General features: G+C 36.4%; 2 protein-coding genes across 4 annotated transcripts in view; one reads left to right on the top strand and one right to left on the bottom strand.

Moving 5' to 3' along the window:
* LOC125207899 (aldehyde oxidase GLOX-like) overlaps positions 1–17,117 on the top strand; it is a 32,188-nt gene extending 15,071 nt beyond the window's left edge. Inside the window, exon 2 of one of the 2 annotated variants that reach the window (XM_048107411.1) lies at positions 15,366–17,117. In XM_048107411.1, coding sequence (XP_047963368.1) covers positions 15,370–16,983 — 1,614 coding nt within the window. In that variant the 5' untranslated portion in view covers positions 15,366–15,369 and the 3' untranslated portion in view covers positions 16,984–17,117. Of the gene's footprint in view, positions 1–15,322 lie in introns of those variants that run through there. The other variant, XM_048107410.1, reaches the window with a different exon arrangement.
* Positions 17,118–17,990: 873 nt separating this feature from the next.
* LOC125206049 (ribosomal RNA small subunit methyltransferase I) lies at positions 17,991–24,666 on the bottom strand. 2 transcript variants are annotated; one of them, XM_048105333.1, is made up of 10 exons: positions 24,219–24,666; positions 22,410–22,477; positions 22,225–22,321; positions 21,994–22,122; positions 21,657–21,765; positions 21,433–21,577; positions 20,165–20,207; positions 19,202–19,372; positions 18,513–18,623; positions 17,991–18,436 (listed from the first exon to the last, which is right to left on the bottom strand). In XM_048105333.1, the coding sequence occupies exons 1-9, from the start codon at positions 24,441–24,443 to the stop codon at positions 18,522–18,524; spliced, it is 1,089 nt and encodes a 362-aa protein (XP_047961290.1). In that variant the 5' UTR covers positions 24,444–24,666; the 3' UTR covers positions 17,991–18,436; positions 18,513–18,521. The 2 variants fall into 2 exon arrangements, with proteins under 2 accessions (XP_047961290.1, XP_047961289.1); XM_048105332.1 differs by having other exon boundaries at positions 17,991–18,623; positions 24,219–24,665.
* Positions 24,667–26,593: the final 1,927 nt, after the last annotated feature.

Raw genomic sequence — 26,593 nt, 5'->3', positions numbered from 1 at the left:
AAAATAAAGTTCAAAACAATTTGTACTACAAAGCAAGGCGTTAGCCATATATGGATGGCTTGGTAAAATTATTCTAAATAAAAATACCTAAGATCTTGTCATCCACCAAAATATAGTCTATTTTCTTTTTTAACTATATTTTGTTTTTCCACAAAACTCAAGAAAAACAAATCAATATAGTCCCAACAATAATGCACAAATTAAAAAGTCATTCTTATATGATTGTAATAGAATTTTTCAGTTAGAGTGGGATGAAAACAACATCCATCACTTGCCATAATAGCAACATCAATCACAACTTAAATTTGTGCACGAAATTTTCACAGCTCAATACCCCTAATAATCTTGGAGATTTTTCATAATACAAACTACTATACAATATCTGCTCTTTTTATGCTTTCATTAAAAAATTTAATCTTTTCTTTTGCTCAAACTTGCTTAAATATTTAGTCTTAGGTTTTTTATCTTTTTTAAAAGGCTGCCTTTTTCATTTTCAATATAAAACAATGACCTTTTCAAACGTGTATCCCCAAGTGAATAGAATACCATCCAATAATAATTCAAACTTATAATATTTTTCATGCCACCAACAATAACTACTCAATAATGTACTAACACCTCGAATTTAGGGACCGTGACTTAAAAAGAAGGCTAATAAAGGATATTTTCAACAAAGAATTTAGGTAGATAAAAGGGTAATGAACTGGATTAGGTAGAAATAATGTTGGACAAATTTGAGTAGAAAAATAATTTCTAAATTCAAGTCAAATAGAGAAACATAATTTCTTAATTCAAGAATAATTGATAGATTTGTTTACCTTATACGCAAAAATAAGATATACGTATCTCATTCCAATTGTAACAAGACTTGTCTGTCTATCTTAACATCTTAACACGAATCACTACACTTGACTAAGTCATGATTCGGATAAAGGGATATGAGTTTAGAAATTCCAATAGCTGGGTAATTCTTACCCAAACATTGTAAGAAATTTTGTACATTGTATCAATAATAATCATGATCGGTTATTAAAAGTTTCCAACTAATTAGAGCCATCAAAATTTATTTTGCAGCACAAAAAAGGCATTATATCACTTCAAAAAATGAATCCGGACACAAAAATTGAAACGTAATTACCTGCGTTGTGAATTTTAAAAAATAAGAACAATTTAGGACGTTAAAGAAAGCATTCCTAAATTAAGAACAAATTAACTTAATCTTTTTATATTTTAGGGCGCTTCCATTAGATACTAAAAATTACCAACTACTGATATACTATAGATTTCAGCCCATAAAAGTCTATTATGCTGCTCAAATAAAGCATAATATTATCAGTAATTAATACATGCATCTGGTCGTTTGACGTTTGAGAAGACTTTGTGTCGTAAGTCGTAACATACTTGTTACTTGTTAGAAACACACACAATATCAATGAGGTTATATCTAATTAAAAAGGTGAGACAAGATAATCAAATATATCCACAATTAAGATTAATTTATAAATATATTAATTACGTGAATAAAGGATTAAATATGGGAAATAACTAAAGTCAAACAATAGAAGAACATTTGGAGAAGAGTAAACGACAGCGACAAGAGTAGCTTAAAAAATTAAGATGAAGATTGATACATATACATACCAAACAGAATGAAATGAAACATAATTTATTAATTAATGTTGATGATATGGGAAGGTGAGCACGTATAGTAGATGGATCAAGCGCTATATAGACAGGGATATATACTATGATGTAGGCTAATTTAGTGACTTCAAAAATAATTAAGATGTCCCTCGTTCTAATGTAAACAAGACTTGTGTGTCTACTTATGATGAGTTTTATTAATGAAATTGATAATACTTTAGAGTTTCAATTTAGTAAAGTGCGTGTAATAATTCTATTCCAAATTAGCTTTATTGTGTGTGCTATTTTAAAAATTTGATGCACAAACAATATTTTATATATGGTCTACTTATATTTTGTCAAGCACTTCAGAAGAATACTTAGAATATGCATGCCTATAGGTCATGAAGCGATTTTGTTTTGTTATATTTTAATGTATATTTTAATATACACGGAAACTGCTTCACTTATACGAACTCTCCAGAGGTCTAGAAGCGCCTCTCAATTCTCTCAACAATACTCATAAAATTCCATACCAAAATGAATAACATATCTCTCCACTTAACTAGTTGTTAGCTAACCAATTCTCAACCGCTCGTTGACGTCAAATATTAGGCAGTTGCTGTAGATATCAAATTCTTGGAATCAGTTCTTACATGTAAAAAATGTCCTCATACATATCCTGATCTTTGTCCTCATATAATGCTGACGTTAAATATTAGGCAGTTGATAAAACAAGTTTATCAATTATATATAATTGTTTTATCTGGTAGTCATACAATTAAAATATAAGTTACATGTCGGGTGTAACGGGTTGCTATCATCAGACCATCCCTATTATGATATTATTCAATAAACTATGGAAATAAATATGAAATTACATTAAAATATTTTAGTAAAATATTGAAATTATAGTAATTTATCATATAATTTCAAATTTTCATGATCTTATCAATTTGTGCAACACGAACTATACATTAGAAAATTATTATATATACTGCATCAAACAATCTCTCATCATTTGACCCTATTATATTATTAATAATTTATAAAAATGTCATACATCTACATTATATCATTCAACCATAATAATTTCGAAATTATATAAAATTTTCATTTTGAAATCTTTGTTTATTACATTATACAAATAGAGAAATATTATATACTAGCAAAATGCTAGTCGTATTTATAAAATATAAGAAAAAAATATTACATATAAATATACTGTCCCATTTTTACTTTGTAGAAAAATGAACAATTTATTTATATTCAGATCATGGTGATAGTTTAAATAAAATAAATGAGAAAGACTTATTCTATTAAAATACTATGAATAATTTATCTAAAATTTCATTGTGAATGTTTTAATAGTTGTGGATATTTTCAAGATTAAAATTAGTTACATAGGAAAATTTGTATTAGTGTAACTTTCCTACTGTAATTATAAATAAGGTTAAATTAGTCATAGAAGTATCTAACTAATGATACTATCATTTCAAAATAATTTAATCTTATCCTATTCAAATTTGAAGGGCATTTTGTATGTACATTTTTTTTTCTCAGTAGAAAGTGTTCTACTCTGACTTATAACTCACATTTTAGAGGGCTTCACGGAGGGTTGGATCGAAGCTATTTTTATCGTTCTTACATCTTCCAAGCAGAGTTGGTTTATTAAAGAAGGGAATCCCACAAATCAACATGCATCCTCTCATCAATCGCTCTCACTAAGGGAAACTTGCCTATTCTTCTAAACCAGTTCTTTATTTTCAAAAACACAAAGAGAACAGAGAACAAAACTAGCAAAAGGAAACTATCTATAAAAACAAACAAACTTCTCACACTTAGACCAAGCATTGGGCTTAATGGGAGAGAACAAAACAACCTGAAGAGCAAGCTCCAAAAAAGAGAAAACCGAAGGAAAAACAGACAAACTTCTCAAACTTAGACAAGGCACTGGACTAAGTGGGAGAAGATGATACACTTGAAGACAAACATGCTCAACAAACATGCTCAACAAACAAACTAAACAAAGAAAACAAACAAACTTCTCACACTTAGACCAGGAAGTGGGCTAAGTGTGAGAGTACAAAACATATAGATATGATTATTAACAGGAACACGAATACAAGTCAATCCAGACATTGTGCTGAGTGAGAGAAATGCAGAATATACTACCAGCAAAAAGAAAGCAACAACCCTCTCACACGGAGGCCACGCAATGGGCTTAGTGTGAGAGTAAGTATTGATAAAAGATGTTTAGGCATGCTTTAAGCGCAATGTAAAAAACGAACTTAAAACCAGAATTAAATTTACTTGGTTTAGTTGTTCTAGTTTCTCCTCTGGCCCCATGGGGGCTAGAGTGCCTTGCTTTCTTTGTCGAAGACGGGCCATGTCGTGCAGAGGGTGGTTGGTACGTGGTGGTGGTGGGTTTGGGCCTTCTCCTGAATCTAGGTAAGGTAGGATGACACGGTCGATGCTCTTCCTTTCTCCGGGAGATCATCCTATCAAGGGGGTTGGCAACCTTCGTATTCAGCCTTTTATGACTCTCCATCAACTCATGTTGGGCCGCACTAACTTCAATCAATGTGTCTACCGCCTCTTCCATGAGGTTCTCCCAACCATGAGGTGCAGCCTCATTTTCATCTTCTGTCTCAGACAGGTGGTGAACATCTGCGACCTGACGTTTGTCCTTCAGTTGCTCCCCTGCCCTTCCTGGAATTTCCACCGACTTCCCTTTCCTCTATCGTTCAATCTCCTGCATTTCTCGATTCGCTTTTGCCGCTAGCCATTCAATGACCCGATTAAGTTTTTCACTTCCTGGCCTACTGCTCAGCCCTATGCTTCTCCTTCTGATTCTCTTTTACTCCTGACTATCCTCACCCGAACTCAGTCCGAGGATGGAGGATGATATGGGTTCCATCTCTTCTTCACTACTCTTCTCTAGACTGGCCCCACTTATAGCCTTCCTAATAATCCTGGTGTGCGCACCCCCTGATGTGCCGAGCGTCGGGAGAGTTTTGTCTTCTAGACTGGCGACTATGGGGACTTCCCGGCTCCGTCACTTGATTGATATTTTTCCTGATTTCTTGGATGCCGAGGGTTTGTCCATGGATAACGATAGGGAGTGATGTTGCCTGAATTGAGAGGAAAAATTTAGCGGTTTTTGGAATAGAGAAGGATATACTTTCTGCTAAAATTGAATTGAAGGAGAGAATCTCTTGATTAATCGAAAGTAAAAAAAGAGAGTAGGGAATGGTGTCAATGACGTCAGTGGCCATTCGACTTTTTCGCCGAATTTGAATTTCAAAAATTTTCAACGTTCCGCCTCTATTTACTTTACTTAGTTAAAAACGAAAATTACATTTCTCCCTTCTCATTTCCTTCAACGAAACCTTATTATTATTATGTCTTTATTCTTAATCTTATTATCTAAAGCTATTATATTTTTTTCCTGTGGATAACGATGCAAGAGCTGCGGAAAAAGATACTCCCTGAATTTAGTAGTCTCTGACCCAAGTGCCTCTTTTGCATTTGACTGGATTCAGATGGTCCAGGTTCATTCCAGTTTGATCAACTTGGTATCAGTAGACCACTTATCAAGGTAGCAGACTCGGAGAATACCAACTCAACTTTTTTCACCCTTATCCACTGATTTTCTTGGGGATTGCCTTTAGCTTGATATCCTGCATTTTCTGATAATGTCTGTACTTCCCTAGAACCTTTTTATTCTCCTTGGGACGTACTCCAGAGTGAGGAGGCTTGGCCATCTTTCGTATTTCCGGCCATGGTTATAGTTGCACTCAATATATAGCTCTTGCAGCTTTTCTCCTTGATCTCTCTTCCTCCTTCCACTCTAGTTCTTCCTCCTTATAGCTACACCCCTCGGATTGGTCGATCACTGGAGATGGTTCTTCTGCTGGTGTACTTTCTTGTTCCACCAAGATTGTGAATTCTTTCACCTTCTCTTCTGGCGCGTGCACTATATCTGATTTAGGATAGAACGAGTTTTTGTCGATTTTCTCACCACACTCGATGGTCTCTTCATCCCCACGAGACTCATCGCATGTCTCCTCTATGATTTTATTTGATACATCATCTTCAAGAGGTGTGGTTGACGACTTCTCCTCATTTGCTTCTATCTCCTCAGCTTCCTTTCCTTCGAATAATGCCTCTGACTCTTACTCTGTTTCAGCTGATTCTCTCTCCTTAGCTCTCTTCACCCCTTCATTCACCTCTGCACTTCCACTCACCTCTATTTTCTTTCACTTCTTTGATCATCTCAGCCAGTAAAGCCACTTGTCTGATCATGTTGTCCATGTGGGACTGTTGTTCCTCGTAAGTGTGCTGCTCTCCATGATCATTTCAGCTTCTGGTTAGAATGCAGTCACTCCCTCAGTCTCCCCTGCTGCAGAGTTCGTATTGCACTTTTCCTCAGATGTTAACACTCACAACTCTGCTACGGTTGAGGGTGGTGATAAGGTTGATCTAGACAAGTTTGGTCTGGGTAGGATTTGGTGTATGAAGGGTGAGGGTTGGAGTAGTCAGGTTGGTATGTAGGTGGGTAGGATTCATAACTTTGATATCCAGAGTACGATTGGTAGCTTGGATACTCCACCGGTCAGGTGGGTGTTTGGGTAAAAATAGGGTAGAGGTCTGTATAGGGTTGGAAACTCTGATACTCCTCTGCCCCTCGACTTTCATTTGTGTTCCAGAATTCTCTTGTACTTTGGAGGCGGTTAACATGCTCAGCTCGGAAATGGGTTTGAATAGGAATGGTTGAGCGTTGGCTGGATTGGATCACTGTTTGGAGGGCTTCTTCCAACTTGTCAATTCGGCTTTCCAGTAGATTGTCCTTGTCGTTTGTGGGAGTACTCTTCTCCTTCTCCTGCAATGAGGTCTCATCTGCATCCTCGTAGTCCCGCTTTGCACTTAGCAGATTTTCTAAGACAATCTTAGCTTGACTAAGTCTCAGTTCGTAGAAACTTCCTCCACTTGATGAGTTCATCAGGTCCTTGCTCTTAGCATCCATTCCGTCAAAAATATGGAGTATATCTCCACTTCCTTCAGATTATGATTCGGACAGGCCTCCAGAAGGCTATGATATCTGTCCCAATAATTGCCCAAGCTCTCACCATACCCTTGCGAAGCCTCCCTAATTTACCTCCATCGTGCAGTAGTGATTGATGTTGGGATGTAGTGGTTAGGAACTCCATTTTGAATTCTGCCCAAGTGTTGATACTGTTGGGCTCCAAACCTCTAAACCATGCATCTGCTTCATTATTCAAAGAGAGGGAAATGACTCTCAGCTTGAGATCATCCTCAATTGACCCCTCTGGTCTCCTCTGCACTCTGCAAATTTTGTCAAACTCACGAAGGAATTTAATCGGGTCCTCGGCATCAGTTCCCAAGAAAGTAGGCAAGATGGGAAGCACTTCTGGGTCCATGTACACAGCTCTCTGCCCCTCTGTCATAGATATGGCAGATAGTGGTTCAGCCATAGAGTGGGCATAGATCGAACCTATCTCCGGATCTTCCTTATGTGCACCCTCCATTATGACTTCTTCTTGTATGCGGATATCACTTCCTGTGAGTTCACCAAGGTGGTGTCCTCACTCTCTTCATTGCAGGCCCCTGAGTCAGTTGGTGGTGGAGTGGGGAATGGTTCAACTTGAGCACCTTGTGGCTTCACTCCTTCTTCTGCCTCTTGCCTCTCCAACTCAGTGCCATCGAACTGGGGTAAACAAATAGAAACAAAAAGTTCATTTATAAAATTTAAACTAAAATTTCTACCTAAAACTTGAGATGCTCTGCCCATCTAAGTATCATTTGGCATTGGTGGTCGTGGGCTAGCACCAGAACGACAACTGAACAGTCCTCATAGACAAGGTTGTTGATCTTCTCCTGCTGCCTGAGCTATCTCGAAAAACTGCAAATAAAAACTAAGACACAAAGAAGACATTAAAAATATTTACACCCAAGGTATCTCACAAGAAGTTACCCCTTGCGCCATTATCCCCGGCAACGGCGCCATTTTGACCGGACCGCTTTCTCCCCTCTCGTTCTCCCTCCTCTTAAAAGCTGATTGTGTTGTCGTAAGCTACTTGATAAGGCTAATTTCATGCATCGGTTATATAGTGAAAAACATTACATTTTGCTGGGTCTAACACGGTTTCTAAGCCAGGTGTGTGACAGAATCGCTAGATCCAGGAGATGCTGAAGGAAACAGTCTAGCGAAGGAATGAAGTAGAAGTGAGCAGAATCTAAGGAAAAAGAAGGCTTGAAGAAGGGAGTCAATAGCTGAGGGCAACAAAGTCTATCTATACCTCGCTGGGCCCCACTTCAACGCCTATAAATAGAGGAGCATGCAACACACAAAAAAAAGAACTTTTTTCGCTCACTCTTAGCTCACACACAACACACACTTGGAAAATGGGAGTTCTTGGGTAGTTTCGGTTTCAAGGGGTGAATTCTTCAGAAAGATTCCGTCGTAACACCGTCCGCGTGAGGGCGAAGATACAATCTCTTTATTTTCAGTTTGTTTTGCACTCTTTTCGTTCGAACTTCACTTTTGGAAGTCGATTTGGCTGTTGATGTTACTGATTATCTATGCACTTCTTTTAGTTTTCGTATTATTTGTGTTATTTCAAGTTGATTTACGTTGATCCTGCTGTTGAGAGTTTTTATTTCGGCAAGTTACATGTTGATCTCTGTTTTTGTTGCTTTGGTGCTCGATCTGGGAATTTGGTTGTAGATCTGCGGTGTTGTTGTTGATCGGAGGTTGTTGGTTAAATCTGAAGTTATGAAATGTTTCTTTTGGCTGGAGTTTGTGTCGGACGCTTGGATCCGGAGTGGATTTAGCGTTCGAGGTTGGATCTGAACAGGGGAAGTCGAGTTATGCATGGATTTTGAGTTTTCTGCTTGCTTTCTGTTTTACTTCGTCTAGCATCCGTAGATCTGTTTAGTTCTTAATTGTTACTCATTAAAATTGTTTAAATCCAGTTCCGATTTCGCTCATGCTGCTTTCTTCTGAGTTTTTTTTACGCAAATTGGTTGGAGAAGATGATGTCGCTGTTAGTTAGTACCTTAGTTAGTTGTTTTTCCAGCTTTTCGTCCGTACTCTGCTTTTTCAGTTATGGTCCCCACCGTCAGTTTGTTTCCCAGATCTAGGTAATTAGAGTAGTTTCTTAGATCTAGTGATTGTTCGGTTTAGTTTCCGTGCATGCTTTTGTTGTTTCGCCTAGATCTAGCTTTTAGCGTAGCAGTTTAAAATCCCAAGTTAAGTTTAATTTCCTCAACCCAAAAAAATGCGTGGCAGCAGCCAACCCAAAAACAATCCCCAAATCCTTGAGCATGATTATTACGCATCCATCTCTGTGGGATCAATCCCTACTTCCCTGTGCTAGGTTTTAGTAAAGTGGTTGAGGGTTTTTGAAGGCGTGCTCTGTGTGTCCGACGACCAGGATTTTCCGACGACCAACGAGTTCCTAGACCGTGTGATCTAGTGGATTTGCTGGACCTAGGAAACCTGTTATTTTCTTTCTATGCACACAGTGACCACCCACACACTAGTGTGTCTAGCGTGAACTTCACTACTCAAGTTGGGCATCCGACCTGATCAAACCAACCTATTCCTGCCTGTTTCACCTACAAAATGCAGGTGAGTGGATCTAGTAGAGGTTCGGGCTGATCAAGCTGAGCGGCTCTGACTTGAGCGAGAGAAAATGAGAGGATGGAAAGGAAGCGGCGTCAAAAAAACCTTAACCCACTAATACTAACAACTAGTATAGGGAAGTAAGGATCGATCCCACAGAGATGAAGCGGTTTGAATTGTTTGTGTGATACGGCTTGGGGCTTGGCTGCTTCCACGCTTTACTTTGGGTTGGGTTAAGTATCTACTGGTGCGGAAAAGAAAAAAACTAACTAAGCTGAGCAACTAAACTACCTAACTGATCAACTCAGAAAACATTACTATAAAAAGGGAAACAGCATAAACGAGTTTGTCAGAACCCTGCAAAACAGTACGAAAAGTAAATTAACTTTAATAGAATCGTCTTCCTCAACAGATCAGCGTAAAGAAAACAGAGTAGCAACAGATCTGAAAAAGTTAAGTTGAAGAAGACGAAACACAAGAAAACACATAAAACTTAAAATTACTTCTACGATCTAAGCTACGACAACGTAAAAACAAGAACTACGGCTAAAGCATGCAAAAATGAAAAGAAAGTACGTATATCTAAAAGGAAAACAAGGACTCAAGCAGAAAACATCAGATCTAAGCTAAGACTCAAAAGAAAACATGAAACAGAAAGCAGATCTAAACATCAAAACATAAAACAAGCACGAAACAAGGAAAACGAAAATAGGATCTTCAAATTAAACTAAACAAAGCAGGAACAAGAGTCAATATATGAAAATAAACAGAATCTAAGCTAAGAAAGCAGGAAATTGTTTCATCACCCCTTCTCGGAGTGGAATTACAAAACAGAACTTGAAATTTTACGCGGAAAGCAAGGAAAACAGCTAACTACCAGCTACTCTAGACGGAACCAAGTATGTGCAGAGATTTGAAAGCTTAGAACTGAAGAGAAACTTTGATTTCAGCTCTGGAAGAGAGCTAGAAATCCTACCTACTTTAAAGAGAACCCCCCTAAACTACTAAGCAAGAACTGAAAATGTGGGGGAACTCCTTTCTCTTAGTGTGCAAGGCTTCTTTATATAGGGAGGCGTAAGGCTCTAATCCCTAGGGTACCACCCCCCTGAAATGACGCTTTGTCCTTCACACTCTAGAGTGGAGTTCATAATCTTCTCTCCAATGCAAGGTTGGCTGGCTCCGATTGGAATGTGACTTGATCAGCTCTAAAGCCGCCATTTTTTCTTCTTTTCCGAACTTTTGCTTTCGCCCTCTGAATTGATGTGATCTTTGTTTTCCAGCGAAATCTACACACACCTAGCTCAAAAAAGGTCGTTAGTTTGCTGAATTCAGTACGGTTTTGCTATAAAACACATGCATGAAACGGGCCTCATCAATACACAATCTACATTATTTGACTAAAACGTGTTACATTATTAGACTACATAATCTACATTAATAGATGACAAGTGGCATTAATCTAATGGTTACATCACAAGATCCAATGGCTGAGATTTGCTTTGATTTTTCACAGAATTTCATTTATTGATCTAATCACGTCCCCTGTATCTAATCATTATCTTAATATTCTAATGCTACTCTTGTCGCTTTCTTCGACTAGCTTCTCAGTATTTTCTTTTATTGTTTAACTTTGGTTATTAAATTATTTGGGATTTTATTCATTTATTTTATATATTTATATATTAATTTGATGTGGACATCTTTGATTATCTTCTCTCATATTTTTTAATTAGATGTATCTACATTGACATATTGTGTGTTTCTAACAACTGGGCACATGACATGATATATATTGTGGTAAAATTATTTAATATCTATTGCCACAATTTAATTGTAGTAAAATTATTTAAATTGTGGCAATATTGATATACATATATATACTTCCGATGAGTCCAACCTCAAACATATACTCTAATAGAAAATGGCCATCTCTTCAAAGGTCTTCGTCTTCATCTTATGCTCTATCCTTTTAGCATAAGGTTCGTTTTTAAATTTTATTCCACGCTTAAATAATAATAAAAGTACATGTTTGTATTTCCTTACAAAAATACTACTTCAAGATTTCTCAATTTTAATTGTTTCCCCAACTTTTTAAATTTTGCAGTTAGTAGTAGCATTGAGATAAAGCAGGTATGCACATGTGTAAAAGATCTTGGACCGTGCAATGATCGGTGTCAAGCCGACTGTGTTACTTTATTTGTCCGAAATCTAGAAAATGCTTATTGCACATTTGGAGTCTGCCATTGCGCTTTTAGATGCTCAACATGTCCTCCGAAATAAAGTTGGTTCAACAAGTATTTGTTTGTTGTATGTGTCTTATTTCCTTGAGTTTGAACCATCTTTATTAACTAAAAAAAGTACTCCTCCTAAGATTTGAGTTTGATTGTAACATGTGATCATTTTTTTATATAGCTTTAACATAATAAATAAATGAGTTTGCAACTCCTTTTTCGGGTTTTCGTTGTCGTTTCTTTTACGTATCGCAAAAGAGAGTTGAATTGCATAGGGTCCATAGTTACTCTATAAATATGTTCCATTGTCGAGGAGTTGCTATTATCAATAGAATCAAATTAAATCCATGAAACTTACTAAGGTATGAATTTCAGCCATCAGACTTAATTATGCAACTCAAAAAAGCCATAATATTATCATAAATTAATACATGCATCTCGTCGTTTGACTTTATAGAAGACTTTATGTCATGTCCTAGTTGTTAGAAACACAGAAAATATCAATGAAGACACATCTAATTAAAAATGTGAGAGAAGATAATCAAAGATGTCCACATTAAGATTAATATGTAAATATATAAATTAAATGAATAAAATCCCAAATAAATTAATAACTAAAGTGAAACAATAAAAGAACATACTAAGAAGCTAGTCAACGTATGCAACCAGAGTAGCATAGAATATTAAGATAATGATTAGATACATATACTACTACCAAATAGAATGAAATGAAACATAAGTTATTACTTAAATGTTGATGATATGGCATGGTGAGCACGTAAAGTAGATGGATAATGGGATACAGAGACAAGGGATATATGATGTAGGCTAATTTAGTGACTTCAAAATTATCAACAAATAATTTAGGTAGCTGGATAGAAGGGCAATGAACTTGCTAGATTGAAATAATTTTGGAATACATCAGAGTAAAAGCAAAATTTCAAGTCAAAGAGACATCATAAGTAAGGCTAAGGCCATGTTAAATTCTCACATTCTAATAGCACAAATAGATACAAGCACAGTATAAAAAAAATGAATTGATGTTGTCTATCAAAATAAAGTTCAAAACAATTTGTACTACAAAGCAAGGCGTTAGCCATATATGGATGGCTTGGTAAAATTATTCTAAATAAAGTTCAAAACAATTTGTACTACAAAGCAAGGCGTTAGCCATACATGGATGGCTTGGTAAAATTATTCTAAATAAAAATACCTAAGATCTTGTCATCCACCAAAATATAGTCTATTTTCTTTTTTAACTATATTTTGTTTTTCCACAAAACTCAAGAAAAACAAATCAATATAGTCCCAACAATAATGCACAAAACAAAAAGTCATTATAATATGATTGTAATAGAATTTTTCAGTTAGAGTGGGATGAAAACAACATCCATCACTTGCCATAATAGCAACAACAATCACAACTTAAATTTGTGCACGAAATTTTCACAGCTCAATACCCCTAATAATCTTGGAGATTTTTCATAATACAAACTACTATACAATATCTGCTCTTTTTATGCTTTCATTAAAAAATTTAACCTTTTCTTTTGCTCAAACTTGCTTAAATATTTAGTCTTAGGTTTTTTATCTTTTTTAAAAGGCTGCCTTTTTCATTTTCAATATAAAACAATGACCTTTTCAAACGTGTATCCCCAAGTGAATAGAATACCATCCAATAATAATTCAAACTTATAATATTTTTCATGCCACCAACAATAACTACTCAATAATGTACTAACACCTCGAATTTAGGGACCGTGACTTAAAAAGAAGGCTAATAAAGGATATTTTCAACAAAGAATTTAGGTAGATAAAAGGGTAATGAACTAGATTAGGTAGAAATAATGTAGGACAAATTTGAGTAGAAAAATAATTTCTAAATTCAAGTCAAATAGAGAAACATAATTTCTTAATTCAAGTCAAATGATTTCAAAATTCAAGAATAATTGATAGATTTGTTTACCTTATACGCAAAAATAAGATATATGTATCTCATTCCAATTGTAACAAGACTTGTGTGTCTATCTTAACATCTTAACATGAATCACTATACTTGACTAATTAGTCATGATTCGGTTAAAGGGATATGAGTTTTGAAATTCCAATAGCTGGATAATTCTTACCCAAACATTGTAAGAAATTTTGTACATTGTATCAATAATAATCATGATCGGTTATTAAAAGTTTCCAACTAATTAGAGCCATCAAAATTTATTTTGCAGCACAAAAAAGGCATTATATCACTTCAAAAAATGAATCCGGACACAAAAATTGAAACGTAATTACCTGCGTTGTGAATTTTAAAAAATAAGAATAATTTAGGACGTTAAAGAATGCATTTCTAAATTAAGAACAAATTAACTTAATCTTTTTATTTTTTAGGACGCTTTCATTTATTAATCAGATAATAAAAATTACCAACTACTGATATACTATAGATTTCAGCCCATAAAAGTCCATTATGCTGCTCAAATAAAGTCTTTTGAGAAGACTTTGTGTCGTAAGTCGTTACATACTTGTTACTTGTTAGAAACACACACAATATCAATGAGGTTATATCTAATTAAAAAGGTGAGACAAGATAATCAAATATATCCACAATTAAGATTAATATATAAATATATTAATTACGTGAATAAAGGATTAAATATGGGAAATAACTAAAGTCAAACAATAGAAGAACATTTGGAGAAGAGTAAACGACAGCGACAAGAGTAGCTTAAAAAATTAAGATGAAGATTGATACATATACATACCAAACAGAATGAAATGAAACATAATTTATTAATTAATGTTGATGATATGGGAAGGTGAGCACGTATAGTAGATGGATCAAGCGCTATAGAGACAGGGATATATACTATGATGTAGGCTAATTTAGTGACTTCAAAATGTAGTTGGATAGAACTTAGAAAGGCAATGAACTAGTTTAGATAGAAATAAAATTTTGGAAAACATTAGGGTAGCAAATATTTCTAAATTCAAGTCCAAAATAGCGAATAATAATTTCTAAATTCAAGTCAAAATAGTTTCTAAATTCAAGATTAATGAAATTGATAGTACTCCCTACGTTCTAGAAAGATTGTCTCATTTCCTTTTTTACACTCATTTTGCAAAAATAATAAGAAATAGTTAAAGAAGAGAGAGAGAGTAAAGTAAAAGAGGTAATAATGTAGAGAATAGTCTTACCTACATCATTCTTTCTCTTATTTTACTCTCTTTCAACTTTACCTATTTATTATTATTTTTGCAAAACGAGTGCAAAAAATGAACTGGGACAATCTTTTTGGGACGGAGGGAGTAATATTTTAGAGTTTCAAATCAAACTTATTCTATTTAAAATATTTGATGCGCACAAACAATATTTTATATATGGTCTACTTATATTTTGTCAAGCACTTCAGAAGAATGATATGTAAGTTTCTCTTTGAGCCTATTCAGGGGTCTATTAAATTAATATGCATAATACATTGACGTACGTTGAATTTGGATAAAAGGGCAATGAACTAGTTTAGGTAGGTAGAAATGATTTTGAAGAAACATTTTGGTAGAAACAAATAAAAAAATGAGGGAAGTATATAGACAAGACATAACATAATAATAATTGAAACAGTGATCTGGCATGTTGAGCACGTCTAGTACATGCAGGTAGAGAAGAATGAATGAAATGTAACATTGGATTAAATTGATAGAGCACACTCCAACCTAATTAAAAATTAAATGTGGAAATTACTAGTATTTAAGGATGTGGGAAGAATGAAGAGAGAAAACATCAATTCAATTCAATCTGAAAAAACATTTGATTTGATTTCAATTGAATATATGATGGACATGAAAAAGATTGTAATAGGTTTGAGTTTGATGTTAGTAGCAATGTTGCAAATGATTGTTGTTGGTGCTGGTGGGGGCAAGTGGGACCTTTTACGGTCGAACATCGGGGTGTCTGCGATGCACATGCAACTCCTGAACAACGATCGTGTTGTGATCTTCGACCTGACTGATTTCGGAGCCTCAAACATTTCCCTGCCAAACAACCGGTGTCGCGACAACCCAAAGGATCTGACACTCCAACACGATTGCACAGCGCATTCTGTTGAGTACAACGTGGCTTCCAACTCAATCCGGCCCCTGTTCGTGTACAGCAACACGTGGTGCTCTTCTGGAGCCGCCATGCCTGATGGTTCTCTAATGCAGACGGGAGGATTCAACGACGGTTATAATACCGTTAGAGTGTTCAAACCATGCAACGATAATTCTTGTGATTGGCAGGAATTTAGCAATGTCCTCAAACACAGAAGATGGTATGCCTCCAATCATATTTTACCTGATGGTAGGCAGATCATTTTTGGTGGACGCGACCGCTTCTCGTACGAGTTTTACCCCAAAACATCCGGAGCTGATCTAGCTGTTGAGTTGCCTTTCCTTAAGGACACTCGTGATCCGACCATTGAAAACAATCTCTACCCCTTTGTTTTCTTGAATGTGGATGGGAATATGTTTGTCTTCGCCAACAATCGAGCTATCTTGTTCGACTATGTAAGGAGAGTGGTGGTAAGAAATTACCCTACCATCCCGGGTGGGGATCCTAGGAACTATCCTAGTTCGGGTTCTGCAGTTCTGCTTCCGTTGCGGATATCCTCAGGAGCAATAGTAGCGGAAGTATTGGTGTGCGGGGGAGCACCGAAAGGATCCTTTACAAGTGCAAATAACGGCAACTTTGTAGCGGCCCTTAATACATGTGGGAGGATCCGAATAAATGATCCAAATCCGCAGTGGCTCATGGAGACAATGCCTCTCGCCAGAGTCATGGGTGACATGGTGTTGCTCCCCAATGGAAATGTCTTGATTATTAACGGGGCCGCTGCTGGTACAGCTGGCTGGGGTATAGCGCGTAATCCTGTGCTTACACCCCTCGTTTATCGTCCCAATAATCAGCCCGGCTCCAGGTTTGAGGCACAGACCGCCACTTCTATACCTCGGATGTACCACTCCAATGCAATATTGCTTCGCGATGGACGTGTTCTTGTTAGTGGAAGCAATCCAAATGCTTATTACACATTTACAGGGGTTCTCTATCCCACAGACCTCACAATGCAAGCTTATTCCCCGGAATACTTAGATCCACAGTTTGCATCTCTTCGTCCCAACATCGTTTCCCCGGCTTCGCATTCTCAGCTTGGCTATGGACAACTACTTACCATTAATTTCACCCTTCCTCAACCCACAATCAATGCTACTACTGCTAATTCTCTTACCGTCTCAATCGCCGCACCTCCCTTCACGACACACTCATTTTCCATGAATCAAAGACTCCTCCTTCTTACCACTTCTAATGTCACATCTTTGGGAGGATCCAATTATCAACTTCGTGTCTCCACTCCCAATTCTAAAATTCTTGCTCCGCCTGGATATTATCTTCTCTTTCTAGTGTATCAACAAGTTCCTAGTCCTGGCATTTGGGTCCAATTCAAGTAGCTAGCAGGACTACTTATTTTCTTTCCTTTAGTTTAGTTTCTCCCCTCTCTTTCTCTTTCTCTTTCTCTTTGAGGAGGGAAAGCCAGAGACATGTGTGATTTCAACTTCATTTTACAATACCCTAAACAATGATACATATAAATCTCACAATTTTTACTTGGAATATGCATGCCTATAAGCATTTTTATTGGTTATTTATGAATATATATCGCTCTAACAAGGTTGTAGATCGTTCAGTGAAACAAAGCTCCCAACATTCCTCAAATACGCATCAGTCATCATTCCTAAAGCTAATTCAAAATTAAATTTATCAAACCAATTGAAGCCTCATGACGTAACCTTATAAACTTGTTGCTCAAAAGATTTCGGAAAGAAAGATAAAGATACACATCGTGACTTTTGAGAAGACTGTCATATCATAGACGTTAGAAACACAATGTCTAAGGAAATATATAATTAATAAAGAAGAGAGAAGATATTCAAAGTTGCCCAACATCTTAATTAAGTGAATAAAGGCCCAAATACAATTAATAATTAAAGGCGAACTAAACCACAATACATAGAGAAGCTAGTATGTGAAAGGGATAAGAGTAAGTATAATTTAGATAGTTTAGGTAGAGCACTTCAATAGTGGAGTTTTTGATATTTCAAGGTTCGGAGAACCGAGAATGGTGATGGAAGGTATAAAGAGTAAGAATAATTATGTTATTATTTCTCAATGATTTATCATCTACATGATCACCTTTAAAAAGGAAATATAAACCCTGTAAAGAACTAATAAAATACTCCATGATTTGATTGCAAAAGATATGCTTGACTAAATAAGATACCGTAGTTGGCTTTGTGATCTTGCATTTGGAATGAGTTGATCTTTATTTGTTAACGGAATCTTGATACCTAGTTGGCTTTGTGATCTTGCTATTAGAGTTGGATCTTGTTGGACCAAAAGTATCGCTGGCAGCTAGGCTGGTCAGATGTGTTATCAGCTGGTGTCTACAATAGAAATATACACAGAAACAACTTCACTTAAGAACTCTCCAGAGGTCTAGAAGCCCTCTCAACTCTCTCAACAATACACTGTAAAATTTGATACTGAAATGAATAACATCTCTCCACTTAACTACTTTATTTTCCAGCCCCAATTATTAGCTAACCGATTCTCAACCGTTCGTTGACGTCAAATATTAGGCAGTTGCAGCAGTTCTCAAATTCTTGGAATCATCTTTGTAAAAAATCTTCTTCAATGTAGACCCTTGGCAGAATGCCGTCCCAACACTACTCAAAAAACTCCCTCTACTCAAACAATAATGGAAATAATAATAATAGTAACACATCCTTCATGTAACTTGATGACAATAATGATGTTGGCATCCACCTTCACGTAACCGACATGTCCAGCACTCCATTGCTTGCATTCGCCCCACCTCCAAGTAACGGTTGATGCGTACCCATTCTCCAGAAACAAAATATTCGAGAGTTTCAGTCATAGTGGGTTTTGCATGTCTTTTATAAGCCACCTGATGACTAACCATCTTGCATCAATTTTTCTTTTCTGAACATTGGTTACCATATTTCTCCAGTGCTAGTGAATATATTGCTTTTCTTTTCATGGACGTGCTAGATGCCACCACCTTGACTGCCTGCATTAGACAAATGGTATACAACAAGTCATCAAGCCATCTTCACAATCGTGACATTCATTGCTAAGACAGCATGTAAGGCAGCCAGACTAATTCACATTAAGAGTAATATAAATTCAATGTTCATAATCAGGTAGAATCCTTAATTCGAACAATGGAACCTTGCACATTTCAACTTCCAAGGAAAATCAGCAATAGGTTCAAGTTTTACGAGTTGAAAAGGTATATATTCAATCAAATCAAACAATATTTCTAGCTTTTAACGGAAGAAAGAAAATTGAGCAACATAAAACTAGATTTGCATTCGTGAGAGTGGGAAGTCATACAAGAAAATGAGATATTCAAATGATGGATCACAAGGCTACTTAGATCCTAAATGCATTAGTGTGCTCAACAGCCTACAATGATATTAATTAGAACAAGAGCTCAGTAACATTTCAACAGCACCAGCATCCGAGTCAACTTGAGGAAGGGAACTAAATGCCTTAGAGCATATGCAATAAGAAATGAACCTGTCTATCATCTCTGGAAGACAATTTTATAAATGTGAGCGTGATCTAACTTTACAGGGAGATTACCGTGGAGAGACTATGCCCTTTGGATATTAATTCCTCCAGCTTATTCTCCAGTTGAGAATTGGAGAGTTGGTCATCCTCACTTATCATCCCTTCGATCATCAGTGTTATTTCACCCTTTGGTTGATGGGTTGAGAATGCTTCATTCGCCTCCCCAAGAGTACCCCTCCAGAACTAGTCAACAGATTTTTTGTTAATTGAAACCAAATAAATTTTGCATAAGAATTCTTTATTATCCTCCATATGTATATGTGAAAATGCTAAGAGAACTTAATGTAAATGCTGCCATGGAAATGATTCTACTGCACATATAATTAAACATAAGCATCCACAGGAAATTCATATTGGTGCACTGAATTAATAGCCAAATAAAATCATACATGCACCATGGTATTTTAATAAATTTATTATCTATCCAGCATTAGATAATAATCTAATGCTGATAAATGCATGATTTGACTATCTTTATCCTTTAGGGTTTCTCCAATCATATCCTTTCAATGGAATATCAATCAAGCAAAATTAGTTTAAATATTAATTATGACGGGCCTTGGGATATCCCAAAAATCCAATCTATCATAGTAAACAATGGATTAGCAGAAGAAAATGATATTTATTGAGTTAAGTGGAGAGAATAAAGTATGAGATAGAATAAAGCAGGGGACAGCAAAGTATTGTTTTTTTGCTAAAAAGGAAATCAATCACTTGAGTTGGGACAACCCAAAATGGAAAGTGGATCACTTGAGATGGGACAGAGGGAGTATATATTAGGGCTAGGGGTGGGGTTTCCTAAATGTGGATGCTTCATATCATATGGTGAGCCTCGTAAAACCATAAAAGTGAACTTTACAAGAACATATCATAGACTTTATCACTACCAGTTAACTCCTATCTCTCTTTCATACATACAAACTCATCAAGCAAAGAAATGGAATATAACATCAAACCACTAAATGTAAAACTTACTTCTTCATGCAGTTTGGTCATTTCCCGAGCAATAACACAACGCCTGAGAAAAGTTTGCAACAATTGGAAAACAATGATGCAGGTGCAGGACTTAAATTTAGTGACGAGTAATATACAGTTTTATGCGATAAAATATGAAGAGAAAAGGGGGAAAAAGACCACATTTCATGTATATGGAATACAATATCAGCTATCAAGAAGTGAAAGAAGATTATTTTCTTTAACTGATTAGCATATTTTTACATATAAAACGAATAAGAACCAAGAATTTACTGTCATTTGAATTGACAAGTGAACCCACATTTTCCAACTTGTCCTCAAAATCATACACCATAGATATCACAAGGGTCGTGTGTTGCACATAAAATTTAGATCTAGAATTTAATTTTATTGTAGCACATTGGTTTGAAATCCTTGAAGATACTAAGTTACAAATCCACAACTTCCAGTTACTGATTGCAGGATATATCTGTTAGAGGGCAATGCAAAGACACATGCGATCAAAAGCAGCTGCATGAAGCTGACTCGGCTGTGTATGGAGCTGAGCTGGAATGCCAGCATGATATTCAAGTTGGTGCACGAGATGAGATTAAAATAAAGTGTGTTGAAGATCAGCCAAAGCTGAAGGTCGTTATGAATGAAACAGCTGGATTCTGGACCACAAAAGGACATGGAGATATGTGGCAGCACAAGGCATAGTGAAGAGAGTGTGTACGTGATTCAGTTATGATTAGGATTAAATGATCTTGTGGTTAAGTAGTAGATGCAGAGATTAAGCTAAGGTTCTAGATCTTTCTGAGCATTTATATAAATGTGTAATGAGATCTTGAATTCAGCCAATGAAAAACAGAATCTTGAATGCTATTTTGAGTATTATTTTTTAACACTTTCTTCATTATGTTTTGGAGTGAATCCTTTCAATATCTTCTATCAGGTGGTGTGCGTATTATCTAAAGTTCTTTGAAACATGTCAAAGACTATGTAGTCAAAAGAAGGAAAATATGATAAAAGGAAGCATGAAAGCAAGAGCCCTTGTAGTTATTTGCATAGAAAAGTTTACAGTCAAACATGGCAAATTTGTATTTCAAGTAGAACTGCAGAATCACAAAAATCTAGAATATATGTGTTTATACTTTAAAACTGAAAGACAGAATTTTTCCCAGAGACCTAGTTCGAAGAGCAGTAATGTGAACCATTAATTAAAACAAAAAAACTGTGTATTGACCTAAAATTGCTCTCCAAATGAGAGGGAGCAGTGAGGGAATTACCTTGAGTTTCCAAAGATCGAAGACGACTCTTCTAGGAACTGACAGAGCTTATGAGGAGGGACAAAAAAGACCTGTGTTGTTGCACTATTGGCAGAAACCATGAGCCTCTCTCTTCTTGTAGTGGCATGTTTAGGGAGAAAGCCAACTGCAGCATAATTTTGCCTCATAAGACAATATGTCATGAGTTGCAAAATGTATGACTTATCATGTATTCATGTGATTACCAAATGTGAACTCATTAGTTGGCAAACCAGACGCCGAAAGAGCTGCTACCACAGCAGATGGACCGGGGACAGGAATGACAGGTATATTTTTGTCTACACACAACTTGGCCTGGATCCATCACAAAATTAATACAAGTTAGTAGAATCAGATTGTTTTCTAAGTTCAATGAAGTTAGTGTTGCCTCTGTGACTGGAAAAATGAGCATACACACACTCCAGAATAATATCCATATACACATATACGCATAAATAGATGTACCACAATATTACTTACGCAGGTGGACCATGTGTTAACTGTAAATTATTTGATAAGACAGCATGCAAACATTTAACTTACCAGCTCCATACCAGGATCACTGATTCCAGGCATCCCAGCATCACTAATCAGTGCGACAATTTCTCCACCTAGTAATCTCTTCAGCACAACTTGTTCTCGTTGAGACTCATTGAATTTGTGATAGCTTAACTGAATATCTAAATATTATATGAGCAAGATCTCCTTCCAAAAATACACATATGAATTTATTTCTAATCTTAAGCGCATAAATAGAATTTATAACTGTCTTACAAGTGGAGTTTTGATTTTATAGTACATAAGCAACTTTCCTGAATGCCTTGTATCCTCTGAAAGTATGACATCAGCAGATTTCAGAACCTTTAAGGCTCTACAACAATTGAAACAGAAAAGTATATTGAGAACCAGGGAAATAAAATCAAAAGGAAAACTCCAGCAACATTTACAGGATGATTGACCTTAAAGTTATATCTTCAAGATTCCCGATTGGCGTGCCAACAAGATACAATCCTGGCTTTAAAGGACCCTACAAATTTAAGTTGGAAAGAACACCATTTACTAAAAATGGAAGCATAATGCCTTAAATAAAATGAAACTACAGAGGATAAGAAAAGTAGCATTCTTCAATGTGATTGTAATGACTTCACAAAAATAAATATGACAATATCCCATATCAGTGTAAAGAGTAAACTGAAACCACTATATTAGACTCGTTGGCCACTCCTCCTATCACCAATTGGTTTTTAGAATGGAACCCTATGGATTTCTATCAATTTTATAGTTAATTTTATCAATTAGTTCGATTTGATCTATGTTATATTCTCAGTCTTTTTCGTGCATTCTCCTATTTGTTCCGACCAACAGTCGCCTTCAGATTGAACGATATTCATACACTAACAATTCTATGTGTGAACGATGGTTGCAAAGCTAGAATTATAGAAGGCGATTGAGTCCTCAGCAACTACAATGCAAAAATTGTGTGAGGAGATGCGGGCATTTAAGGTGGCCTTCAAGATATTCCCACGCGAATAGAACCCATGCTTTCATCCAGCCCCGACACCCACGTCCCAGCTTCCGACAATACTTCAGTTCCTTCAAGTCCTTCATCATCTTTACTGATGTTCAAAACAACCAGACCATAGCTACCTCTTTAACCATTCAACCTCCAATGTCATTGTATCATGTGTCTTGCCATCTATCTATCCTGTTGTTTCAAACGTTGTTTCAAATTCTCCATGCGTCGCACCATTGCACTTGCTTTCATACCGCCCTGATGATTCGCCCACACAATCTCAGCCTCCACCGCCACAATCCATGCCCCTTCTACTGCAATGTTTTTTCTCTACTATATTCCCTACAGCAGCCCTTGGCCCTTGCTATTTGGATACCCGCACGGCTTCACAACTACCGGTTTACAGATCTGTGTTGCTTGCACGTTTTTTCGCTCATTCTTCTTTTTGTTTTACAGTGGTGCTAACCACCTCCCCACCCCCAGACAATTCTGACTCCAGGCTTCAGGACAAAGCTGTTTTGACAGTCGGAGGAAGTTGATATTGATCAACTCCTTGTTTCTTGCATATTTTCTATTGTTATCTCTTAGTATGTTTAGTTTATCTTTTCCTAGTTTTGGGTACATTTAGGAGTGTTTAGTTTGTAGAGATGTTTATTCAATTTAAGAGTCTTTCATAAAATCTTATAAATATGGATTTCTTCCCAACTTCTGAAGTTCCAGAAAATTAGTCTTTCGTACCGGTGATTGTTACGCCCTCCTCGGAGGTGTGGCCCTCTGCATAGGCCGTGTATCGTTTATTATATACTAATTTTCTAGTTCAGTTTATCTACTGTGGTGCCTATTTCCTGCCTTCTCCTATTTGTTCCAGACTTCCAGCAAACAGCTGCCTAGCTCTAAGCCTCTAACAGGCAATGTCAAACCTAAAACCATACCAAGTCTAGATACAAATAAATCAAGTATTGCTAGCTTCAATCCTCTTACATATACAGGCCATGAGAGCATAAATGTATGATATATCAACGATTATATGTTAACATAATTGATTTGTAACAAGGAATTCGTGCAGTAGAATACAGAATGATAATTGATTTCATCTCTATCATCTATCCATGAGGCCGAGTATCAAAGCTAATAATCCAACTACATCAATAAATAAATTATATCGATAGGATTAAATATCTAGTAAAGTTTGCAGAGTACTAATAGAATGTGAGAAGAAACGAAGAAGTAGAGACTTAAAAAAAAGTTCACTTACTTGTTTAGAGGGGAAATCGTCCGCGAGGTCGGACGACGGGGAAGGTTGATGATTACAGGTTGAGAAGGAAAGGGCGGAAGTGATGGTCTGACGATGTGCAGAAGCGGATAATCGAAAATGATTTGAAGGAACCAAAAGGATTGGACAGTGCCACGGAAACGCCGGTCGCCGTAGATGAATTGCGAAAGGCGCTGCCATTGAGTGGCAAAGGCGAAGCAGCTTCATGTATGGCACACCACAACCTAGGGCTGCAGAGGTTTGAGACTGAGAGAAACAGAGGAGCGGTGGCGAAATCAGACGAGTTCAGCAGCAGCGATGAGGTCGGAGTCGGACGGCGGGAGTCGCCGGAAGAGAGGGATGAAGAAGAAGAGAGAAATTAGGGGTTTTAGACTGAACAAATTAATTGATTCCTAACGGCATCCACGGCACTTCTGAAAATTGCACCCACATTATCTCAAATCTCAAATCCTCTCATTTCAATTTTATTTTATGCAATTAAAAATATCTAAAAGTAAAGTAAACAATGAAATTAATTATTTTTAAATTTGAAAAACTAAATAAATTGAAACCTAAATTAAAATCTCAAGTGATATGTACTCAAGTTTATTTGATCGGGTCTTGTTGGAGTCAGCCATGAGTCTCCATCCCTCGTGGATGGAAGCTTGTCGGGCCATATACTCTTGGAAAAGTGGTGGTGCGCCTTGAGACAGGCTATCGCGGTCTAGCGTCTTATCCCAATTTATTACCCATATAGTACATTTACAACTTATATTATCATTAAAACACTTGTAATAATGGGGTCACATAATTCACTAACACTATTTAACTGCATTTCTCCTCATATATTTTATTTTACCAATTTTATCTTAATTCTCATGTCATATCATATGTCCATATTTTTATGGACGGATACATGCGTATATCACATCAGAGATGCATGATTGGCCCAGTGTGATTGCAACACAAATTTCCTCTCAACATCCTAATGTGTTGCCTCTTGCCTTTGAGCAATAATGTCTTCTTCGGATATGTCCGACATATAATCGACTTCACGAACGATGGTCACTTTGGATAAATTTCATTTACCAAGTAGTAGCTCATATGATATTGTCGGCATTTGGCAGTTAATTCAATGGCTATGAACCAAATAGTACATGTCAAATACAGAGTCATTGGTCGGCAACAACTTATGAATGATGGTCGGATGTTGTCCCCTCGTGATTACTAGTCAGTGTAAACACATCTCCAAGAAGTCTCGCATATTTTCAATTGTCGATGCTTCCTAACATGTTGGAAAAGCCGTGAACTATGTCGTGCAAATTCATCAACGACTAAGCATCAACGGTGATCAGCCTTCTCAAATACATGTCACGGAAAGCCATTTTGTAAGCGGTGTTGCGGCACACGAGATGTTGTCACTTATCTTTGGAGACGACTCGCTTGAACCGAAAGCACTATCCGCGCGTATCGCATCTTGCAGAAGAAGGTATTCATCCGCTCTGTTGATCAACACGTCGTCTACTCTAGCAATGATGTTGAACATTTGTGCTTCAACTCAATAGCCATAGGTGCTCACTAACCCTTTGGACTGATTCACTTCGAGTCAGGGACGGATCTAATGTGCAAGGAGGAGGGGCAAATGCCCTCCCTCAAAATTTCATATGTATGTATAAATTCTATTATAGAAAAAAATTAATATTAGTTTCTTCTTTAAATGCCACTCCTCAAGTACTTCAAATATCCCCACATGTATTTTTGCCCATTCTATGATCATTTTCTAGATCCGTCCCTGCTTCGAGTGACGCGGTTAATTCCACTTCTAGCGGTTTAGATGGATGATCCTTAGACTGCATAGTGCATACAATGTTTTGGTGCTAGTGTATTAGGCCATCTCCAACCATTTACATCAAACTCAAATCCATTTTGAGTATATGTCACACCAAAAAGTAGTTTTACTTCAACCATTTACACCATCTTTAAGTTTACACCATTTTTGAGTATTTCTTTAACAAAATTTTAGAGTAAACACCATATTTGGTGTTATTCCATTGAAAAATCCAAAAATGGGTTTGAGTTTGTTGTATGGTTGGAGAAATTATCTACACCAAAAATGAGTTTTGGTGTACGGTTGGAGATGGTCTTAGAACGGTATGCATCAAAATTGTTTAAATAGTCTTCATTTTTAATACAGCAGGCAATAGAATTAAATTAGCCGAGTTTATTCTATAGGAGCATTCAAAATTATGAAAATTAATTACTCTTTCTACAAATTAGTTATTGGCCACGAAATCGATATCTATTAATTTTAGATTCTTTTTTTTTTTTTTTTGTATAATTAAGAGGAAATCTTAATACTTTTATATATGTGCGTGGCG

This window comes from Salvia hispanica, chromosome 2 (genome assembly GCF_023119035.1).
Source record: "Salvia hispanica cultivar TCC Black 2014 chromosome 2, UniMelb_Shisp_WGS_1.0, whole genome shotgun sequence".
NCBI lineage: Eukaryota > Viridiplantae > Streptophyta > Magnoliopsida > Lamiales > Lamiaceae > Salvia > Salvia hispanica.
This window is presented reverse-complemented; position numbering and strand designations above follow the sequence as displayed.